This window comes from Belonocnema kinseyi, chromosome 7, assembly GCF_010883055.1.
Source record: "Belonocnema kinseyi isolate 2016_QV_RU_SX_M_011 chromosome 7, B_treatae_v1, whole genome shotgun sequence".
NCBI classification, from domain to species: Eukaryota; Metazoa; Arthropoda; class Insecta; order Hymenoptera; family Cynipidae; genus Belonocnema; species Belonocnema kinseyi.
In genome coordinates, this window is record NC_046663.1 from 74,044,228 (window position 1) to 74,054,817 (window position 10,590).

Below are 10,590 nucleotides of genomic sequence, written 5' to 3' on the forward strand. Positions count from 1 at the left end.
GCAGAAGAGACGCTAGTAGACACATGGGAAAGAAATCGGTTAAGATGGTTCGGACATGTTGAGAGAATGTCAAATGAACGGCTAACGAAACAAGTGTATCAAGGTAAAGTAAATGGCAGCGTGTCCAGATGGAGACCGCGGAAAGAATGGTTAGAATGTGTGAATGAGACCCTACTTAGAAGAGACATAAGAAGTCACAGAAACACGAGAGCCTGCATGAAAAAATGCATGGACATAAAAGAAGCTAGAGAAGTATGCCAGGAGAGGAAAGTATGGCCGCAAATAGTTAATAAAAATAGTGTCAGTAGAGTGAATGACGCCTGAAACAAAGACCTTGGCTACTAATGGACCCAAGTGGGGAACCTTACATAACGACTTCGTGAAGTTCTTCGCTTGGGGTGATTGCTAGAGAGATTGATCAGCAACCTGGGTCGGAGCAGTGTTGCGGAACGAACGTGTTATTTACTTAAATAGCACGAGAATTCTGGATCAATCTGAAAAATCTCTATACCTTCCACACAATACTCCTTTCCCCTACCGAGTGAGTCACGCCTACCCCGAAAGGGAAATGGCTTAATGGTGTAAAAAAATGCAATATTTTGACATTGTTTGGAGAAGCAAATTTATCTAGAAACATTATGTAATTATTCAATATAATTATTTATTTCTACTTGCTTAAACAATTTTCATTTTCTCAAGCAGTTATTTTTTGATAACTAAAAAAAAATGAAATAAAATAGAACACATAAAATTAATTACGATATTAAAAGTATTTTCGGAAAAGTAATTATTTAAACAAATTATATTTGTTTAAACAATTAAAAACTGGTAAATTTATTCTTTCTATACACCATGCAGCCTGAAACATAATTTTATGTGTTATATTTAATTTGGTTAGTTATCGAAAAAACTGCTTGAGTAAACAAAGATTCTTTAAACAAATATAAATTTATTAAACATAAAAAATATGTATCAAAATTATGTTATTATTTAAAAAAATGTAGCATAGGCTACTAATTTGAAAAGAAAGTTGATATCTCTGGCTCAATTTTTAGAAATTTTGAAAATAGACAATAAATAATTACATAAGGTTTTTAGACAAATTTACTACTGCAAACTTATAGTGCAGCTGAAATAAAATATTGGACCTTGCATTTTAAGGTGATTATATCGAGAACATTATTTTGATCGCCTTTCTTGAGCGGTAATAGGGGTTGGCTACGCCCGCGCTGACGTGATTGAGCAAATCTGACATCACATACAGAAATACCAAGAACATATAGCTATTTGTGGTCTAGTTCATCGCATATAAAACTTATTTGATTGTTTGCCTATGTAATTAAATCAGCTAATAGACATAATTACCTACAACATAGCTTATCTTTATTTTGAAATTATTATTTATAACTAAGTTGCTCAAACTTGTTTATGATAAAATACTGCCAATGTTTTCAAATTCTAAAAAAAGGTACATTTTTATTATTTTTTAGGTGCATATGTTAAGGAGTTAATTAAACAAATTCTTTACTCTTTTCTATTCCAATTATTTATGGATAATTGAAAACCAAAATTAAAACGCAACAAAACAATGAAACAAGTTTATTGACAAGTTACAATATCTTCGGCATTTTGATGAACACATCAACATCACAGTTTCGCATTAAATAATAATAACACTATTTCACAAGGCATACTTTTTAACTTTATAATAGTTTTACTTTTTACAAACTTTAGTTATATTCCTGTTCAGATTTTATATTTTGGATTTTTCCCTTATACACTCATGTTTTACCTATATCAAATAATAATATTTTATAAATAACGACATAACCCGAAAAATATTCATTAGTTATTAATAACTTTACCATAGAAATAACCGCTGAAAATTACCTTTAAAATATAATCACATATCCATTATGCTATCTATGGAAGTATTAGCAAGCATCTTAACGTTCATCCAAAAATAAAAAAGATTCGTGTCCTTTTCATCTCCCGCCCATAGTGGATTATGTTCATTCTCTTTAAATAAAGTCAATTTATCATCTGGTAAATGCATTTCAAACAAATGCAGAAACCTTTCACTTTTATCTGCACACTCATCTGCAGGAGATTTACTACCCAAGAGTCTGAATTCTTTATAAGCTGCAGAATCTTTAATCAAAGAATAATTGATCGCCTCTGGAGAAAAGGGACACAGTCCACAATCCATGAAACCATTCCTAAGATTTTCAACGTCATAAACGAAATCCACTGCCTGTTTTAAAGCAAAAGAAAAGTTCTCTTTCCTAAATTTCCTTCCAAAATTATCTATATTCCACTGATCAATGATGTGCTTCCAAATCGATTTCATTGGGCGGAAAAATGCCACGTCCAAAGGCTGAATAATGTGTGTGGCATTCGGGTGAAGAGGAATGACTTCTATATTCTTTTCTGCACAAAAGTTACTCAAAGACATCGTCATATTCGAGGAGTGTTTGTCAAGGAACAGAACTATTGGAAATTCAAATTTATTTTCTAAAAGCCAAGGGTAAAAGTCTTCAGTTATGTAATCATAAAATGTCCTGCCATTCATCCATCCATTTTCCGAATTTCCATGAGCCCAGTCATCGGGAATACTGGTAGTGATACTGTAAGGGGTTCTTTGGTATCGAAACATAACCATGGGAGGTGCTAAATTTCCTGCAGCATTGGCTGTGAACATGCTTATTAAACATTCTTTATCGTTGCTTTTGGCTAAATTATGAACTGTTTTCGACCCTCTTTGAATAATCGTTTTGTCACCCTCCGGATTTAAAAAGAAGGCAGCTTCATCACAGGTGAATATTCGAGACGGGTGGATATCCAAGAGATCTTTTTCGTATAGAAGCTTTTTTACCTCAAGGAACCACTTTTTTATCCTCTCTTCGGACAAAGGTGCTCTTCTTTCTCCAGAGTTTTCTTCAATTTTTTGTGAAAGGTTTGGGTGACGACGAATGTATTTTTCATACCAGTGACGACCAGGTCGGCCATCACAAAATGGTGTTTTCCTCTTGACGACTTTGTTTACTAATATCTGTACACTGTCTAAAAGTTGCTGTTTGGTTACAGTAAATCCTTTTGCGCTGACATTCATGAACCACTGTACGAGCTGAGATTCTTCTTTATCTGTTAATACGAGAGCTGGACCCTTTTTGGCTGAAATAGGAGATTTTCCTGTGTGTTTGTAGAGAAGGGTCGTTCTGGGAATTTGGAAAATTTTGCTAGCATTTCGAATGGACATGCCTTTTTTTATTTCTGCTAGGGCATTTTCTACATCAGCTTTGGAGTATGTCATCACTCTCGTTACATGCTTCTTTGTGGTTTTAGACATCTTTCTGAAACATAGAATGTAAAAGCTTGAATAATCTAAATTATAAATTTAATAATGAAAATAACTATATTTACTTTTAAAAATCTAAGAGCATTTTTTTATAAAAGCAAAAGTTTGGAAATATAAAAAAATGTTTGTTAGTAACATTGCAGTTATTTGTTGTTATTAAATTTCTTCAAATTTTATTGAATTTAATAATTTATCTAAATCTCGTTCGGCGTAATTTTAAGGAATAGCTTGGTGGAAGTTTGACAATAGATGTCGAAATATATAAGGCAGCCATTACATAACAAAAAACATATTTTTGATAGGCCAATCTAATAAATATAAAATAAGTACGCACGTTAATCACAGGTTTTGCCAAAAATCGAAGATGGCTCTGATGGCTATACCGCAAACCGATTATAAAAAATGTTTCCAGGATTGGACCAAGCGCTGGCATAAGTGCGTTGCAGTCGACGGGGAGTTCTTTGAAGGGGACAATATCGATTATGATGAATAAACTTGTATTTTTGATTTTAAAAATAAAGTCCTAAAACTTTTTGATCAAGGTGGTATTTTACTCGGTTCTTGTAAATATCTAACTGTGTAGAAAAGGTAGAGTTGGACAGACATATTCACGAGGTTAAGAAGGTTATCGGTGATTAGGGCCCATTATCAGAAGTAAAAATATATCAAGTAAAGCTAAAAAAGCAATACATAATTCTATATTTATACAGACTGTGCTGTACGGTAGCAAAGTGAGTAATGAGATAATTTTCACAGAATTTTGTTTAGAGGACACTAGTTGACATATTTGAAAGAAATTTGTTAACCTCTTCTGACCAGCACCATGAACGCACAAATTAAAAAAAATCTCATGGATCTATTATTCTTTTGCTCTAATAACATAAAATGTATAGGCACATATCGCCTGGTGTACATATTTTCGTATATAAATGCGTGTCCACATATCTCAAATGAAAAGTTCGAAAAAAATGCGATTCTAAAATTATTTTATATACATCAAACTAGTACATCTATAGTATATTACATGTCGCATGTGTTTGTTTATAATAATACATACATTTTCAAAAGTTTTTAATACAAACATATAATATACATATTTTATGAAATTTACAAGTTTCATGAATTGTAGTAAAACAATAATACAAATAAACATTTTCAAATTACAATGGGCAATACTGTATATAATAGGAATTATACATTAGAGAAATAAGATTATGATAGATAATCAGTAGGGACATTTACCTTATCAGCAAACGATTCTCTACTGATGTAGCTGCACGACGGACTGGTGTATAATTTACGGCTAAAGTCCGATATATGATAATGCTAGGTTTAGCCGGTTAAAGCTAGTTCTATCGAAAAAGGCTGGATAAAGCTGACAAAAATAACGAATTTCGGGCTTTAGCCGTTTAATACTAGCATCAGCCAACCACAGGTAGATAAAGTAAAAATTTTTCTGTCGGTTGCAAAATGTAAACAGTGACTCATATTTTTCAGCAGTGAATACCCAGTGGGCACAGAATTCGGCACGCTTTTACCTCATCGTTACGACATCCTATGTCCGTGTCGTTACGGTGTCTTTACGATAACGTAAAGAAATTGTCAGATCATACGACGTTTTTACGATATCGTAAAGATACCTTAACGACATGGACATAGGATATCATAAAGTTGTCTTAAAGATGTCGTAAAGACGTCGCCAAATTTTGTGCCCACTGGGTATTATGCTGTCTCTTTCTTTCTTCTTTCGGTTGGCACTTTCGTTTATCACTGTTGTGAAACAAATATCGAATATTATGTTAAAACGACGAAATGTTATATGTCCTATATGATATTCACATTTCTTTAGGGCATGGTGGTAAACATCGAATGAGCTCCGAAATAAGAACTGCACACAAGAAGTTATGCTTTTCTTTTTGAAGTTTTGTGTTTCATGTCAAAAAAAGTCCACAAAGAAAGGCCTGGTCGTGAGACCTATGGTTTTTTCAGATATGAATAGTAGATGTCGAGTGGATCTTATAGATATACAGTCAAGTGCAGATGGACCATACAAATTTATTATGGTGTTGATTTGAAATAGGAAACAATAGTAATTTCGGGCTATATCCGGATAAACTTAACATTAGCCAAACGTATTAGGATAAAGCTGGAGTTATAATGAAAATAAACTTACACACACACAAAATAACAATTCCTAAAAAATAATTTAAAATATGTAGAAAAAACTGAATGCTGGTTTAAATATTACCTATTTAAAAAAGTGCTCTATACTTTATTTTTCTTTCAAATATAAAATACTTCGAAATCAGAAGAAACAAGAATTCTGTAATCGGATGAAAAATATTTGTTTGCTTCCTCCTTGCATTCTCAATTGTTTTATTTAAAAAATTTGTAATTGTCAATTTTTTAATTATTCTTTTATAAGATGAAATGCATTCTTGATAAACTGTTTAAAAATGTTAAAGACGCATAACATTTTTTTAAATTATTAAGAAAATGTAATAATTGTATTTTTAAGCATTTTTTAAAGATTATACCTTTGTTTTATGCTGTCATATATTTATTTTTTATTATTTACATAACAAAAAAGAATTATGTAAGTATATGAGTGATTGCCAAAATATTAACCATTTGTAGTCGAAGATATTTTCTATGATTAATGAATTCTCTGACTGAAAAACTTAATTTTGTTAATTTTATTAAAAAAAACCTAAATCTATACTTAATTATTTAAAACAGCAACATTATATGCGCGCTACAGTACGCGGGAAGCATTGCATTGCCAATTAATAACATAAAAATATAAAACGAGATATTAACTATTTCAGATAGCAAGTAAGAATATAAAATTGAAAATTATTTTTAAAATTCCTGCTTAATGAAGGAATTTGTTTTTTATCAAGGAAAAATTAACTTAAAGTTAAAAAGTCTGTTACCTAAAACTGATTTAGTTTAAACTAAAATAACAAATGATCATTTTATATTTTCAAAACGATTTCTAGACCAATATATTCATTTTCATAGTATTTATGCGATGTCTATTGTATCAAGTGTACAGTTCTTATGTTGAAAAAACTGATGTGCTTCTATCTTAATAACATAGGTGTCTTCGAAGTAAATCTGACATTCGTTTCAAATTAATAATTATTTGAAGGAAAGTATTCAAGCATTATTCTAAGAGAAATTATGCCGTCGCTGAATACATTCATTTTCTCGTCTTAAAAACATGAACATTGTTTCAATTAAAATAGTGGTCAAAATAAGTATATGAATTTACTTGGATCAAGAAACATTTTGTTAGAGTTTTATTTACTTATCATGAGAATATAATATTCTCAATTCAATATTTTATTAAACTTCATGCAAGTATAATGGAACAAATTACCTCAATAATTTTTTGCTTAGAGTAAATATATTCTTGATTCAAATAGTTGTCCTGATTCTATTATTTTCTTGATTCAAGAAAATCGGTCTCTTGTAAAAAGAAAATACTTGCTTCTTTCAAGTAGAATCAGCCAAGTAAATTAGTCTACTTGATTTAATGCTAATTTTTTCAGTATAGAGTATTGAAGGATCCTTGAACTACAGGAGCCTTATACTCGTTGTAATCGTTCACTGCTCAGTTTTGTGCCATTTTTATTGAAGAGATAACATAATGTAGTTCTCTTTATAATAAGTAGGACCTTAAGACCATCCAAGGCTTTCACATATATACTATCCGGAGAAAAATCAACATTCTCAAAAGTTTTAATTCCAAAACCACCACTTGATATTATGCATAGATCTTAACACACATATTGATACTCAATTTCCGTTACATTGCTATCTACCTGTTCTTCAAATTGTTCTTCATTACTAATGTCTGTTAATACTGGTAAGCATCCTTCCTCTTTGTCCACAGCAGGCTGAAATAAAAAAGATTCGAGAGAGAATGTAGACGGAAAGGAATACTTCATACCAAGAGTAACTTCCGTTTCAGCTTGAAACTGAATTCGACGTATGCGGTGCAAGAGTTCTAGCATTGTGAATTTGATAACAGTGGACAAGGTGGAAATCTTGGATCTTGCACAGTCAAAGAACTGTTCACAACGTTGGCTGCTGTACAACCAATGTAGAAAAAGAAAATCTTCTTCTGCGGTGCGGAGTGCATTAATGACTTGAATGAGTGCATGGCCATTTATTTCAATGCACATGTAGGTGCTGGTCATCCGAACATTTTCTTAAAGTAAATATAGTCATTATCTTTAAGAATAATTCGGAATATGAGGGAATATGTACGAATATGAGGAAATATTTGAGAATATAAAGAATATCAAGAATATTTGGAAATATAAAGAATATAAAGAATATTTGGGAATATTAAAAGAATATGTGGGAATATTTAGTGAGTGTACGAGGAATATCGGAGTGGTCGATCCTTCGTTTTCTTCCAATTTCAATTATAACAGGAAAAATTAATTTTTAATTTAAGAACGTGATTGATTCCCGTAGTGTTTTTTTAGAAGCTAATGCTTCCAGCTGTCCCATAAAAAACTTAGGGCACCTCACAATTGTCAATTCAATATCTGTCTACATATGTGGACACCGGCCAAAAGAGCAAACGAAGTGATAAGCGTTTACAAGTCGATGCACGTGCGCCTGTGGATGAATCTAATGGATTTACATCTTCTGAAGAACCTGATCTACTTGAGTCATCTCATGAAGCTAGTGAAACAGAGTCACTCGATGAATCCGATCTCCCTCTTGGAATACGTCTCGAAAATACCTTGAAAGACCTCAAGTGGACAGAAAATGGTGTTTTCAATTCTATCATACATCCCTTCATTGATGAAAATCACGGTGTGCAGCTTAATGCTCGATTAGATGATAAAAGTTCTCCTGATGAAATTTTCAAGACATTTTGGGATGGAGAGGTCATGGACATGATATGTGCGCTAACGAATATTTTCATACTGAGCGCATCTAGATAAATGTATGAACTGAGTTTTTGGTAAAAAAAATTTTTTTTTAGCTTCAAGAAAACTCACAAGATGTGTTAACTATGACAAGACAAACTCAACAAAAAAATTGAACACAATGTAATTGTTGGTTTTTCATGAAAATATACTCAATAGAATCTGAAAGGAAACTTTAAATATCTAATTTTTTTAATATCTGAATTTTTAACTGTAAGTACAAAAAGTATACACGTAATTTTTCGATGTAAGAAAAAGCCTGATAAGTTATAGGTATTTGATTTTTTTTCAGAACAGCAACAATTTTAGTTTTTTAGGCAAAACTATTTTTATGGAGATGTGAAGTTTTTTTACTTCTGAAAATTGAATATTTGCAATTTTCTTATTAACAACGACAGATTATACATAACCGTATTCAAAAATTACGAAAAAAATCTCTCACTCTTTTATGATACCTTGTAGCGCATTCTTCGCGAGAAGAATGAAAAAATAAAATTAAAAAGATGGTCGTATAGCCATGAAAATGGCTTGCCCTTACATAGTGTCGTCTTTATATAAAGCACACATTTATTTTAAATATTGAATAAACTAAAAAAATTGATTCGCCAATCAAATAAAATTTCCTTGTTTTTAAAATTCAGCCGGAAAGAATAAATTCAAACTTAATGGAAAACCTAACTTTCTTTATTTTAACCAGAATAAAAAAAGATATAAAAGTTATTTTTTGTAGAACTTTTTTCAATCCGCAAACTTTCGCTTAATCAGTCTTTATAAGAATACGAAAATTCAATTCAACATCAAAATCACAGGATTTCTTCCTTATGGAAGTAAAAATTTAACACATATTTAACAAGAGGGTTTAAAAGACAGTTGGTGTTTTTTGAAAAATAAACTTCTAAATTCAAATATGTACTCGTAACTTTGCAGAATTTCTTTCTCTTCAATCGGAAAAAGAACGTGCAGCCTTATTTCTTCTAAAAATGAACTGGATTCTAGATTTTTTCTCCCTACATTGAGAGTTAGAAATTTTGCAACTAATCCGTACTGGTGACTTTTTTAACCAATAAAAACCTTTTGAAATAAAAGTCTTATAAATTCACGGCTAACAACAAAATTTCCAGCCATTTACTGGGCTTTTCTTGTTACAAAAATTCCCGGGTATTTCCCGGCCGTCGTGTGAATAATTACAAACGTTTAAGAAATTATATTTGCTTGGTATTATTGAAAATGACAAGATAAAGTTTCGCTTAAGTAAGTATAAATTTAGTACTACATTTATATTGCAAAATGAAAAAACATAGTTATTTAATTTAATATTAGAACTTTTCAAACAAATTAAATCAAGAACACAAAAATTCCCTGAATCTCTGATAAAAAAATCCCTGACATTTCCATCTTTTACAGGTGACTAGATACCATATATTCTACAAAATACAATTAGTTAAATAGTGGACGAAGATACAATTCTAAAGTTACAGTTTCGATTTGATTTTTTGTAAAAAATATTTGTTTAAACTATCAATAATAGGTTTAAAAGTAATTTTGTACAATAAATATCCCGATGGACAAAAAAATTAAGGATGTTCTAGAGCCGACTTTGGGACATCCCCAAGACGTCTTTTATAACATGTCTTTTAGTCATCCTAGGGATACTCTTAAAACGTCTAATGTCATTATGAAATATGTCTCGAGAACGTCCATGTCTTTAAAAGTTCTTTAGATCATCTTCAGGACAATGGTCGTTTCAAAGACGTTGATTGGCCTGACATAGGACGTCCTAAGAACGTTGCAAGGACGTGTTCGGGATTTTCACAGTTTTGTTCCGACTGGGATATATATTATATTGATTCTCGGTGTTTATTGTAGTTACAAAAAATAATTAAGGTATAAGAAACATTTAAAAATAATGAATAAAAAAATCTGTAAATTTAATAAAAAAGTAAATGCAAAGAATACAATATGAAATACACACACACACAAAATACATTATTTAGTTGATTGAATAATTTTGTATTGAAGAAAAAAAATATTTCGCAAAAAACGGGGCACAAAAGTAAATACATAAAAAGGCGGAAATGTGATCAGTTTTAATGTATGTATGTGAAAACAAAGTTTTATATATATCTATATCTATCTATCTATATATATATATATGTCCAGGGGTGGTCCCGAAGAAATTAACCCCCAAGCGGAGGTGTGAAAACCGTGCCGAAAGCTGATTGGCACCTGGGTGAGGTGTCTAGAACGGTGACTCTGGGATACCGGGCGACCTCTCAG

At 31.3% G+C, this 10,590-nt stretch overlaps 1 protein-coding gene across 2 annotated transcripts in view; it reads right to left on the minus strand.

Moving 5' to 3' along the window:
• Positions 1-1,584: 1,584 nt before the first annotated feature.
• The window catches only part of LOC117177211, an 11,416-nt gene continuing 2,410 nt past the window's right edge, over positions 1,585-10,590 (minus strand). Inside the window, exons 2-3 of one of the 2 annotated variants that reach the window (XM_033367758.1) lie at positions 1,891-3,353; positions 1,585-1,792 (exon numbers count right to left, since the gene is read on the minus strand). In XM_033367758.1, the coding sequence (XP_033223649.1) occupies positions 1,904-3,349 (1,446 nt within the window). In that variant the 5' untranslated portion in view covers positions 3,350-3,353 and the 3' untranslated portion in view covers positions 1,585-1,792; positions 1,891-1,903. Of the gene's footprint in view, positions 3,354-10,590 lie in introns of both variants that reach the window. The other variant, XM_033367757.1, reaches the window with a different exon arrangement.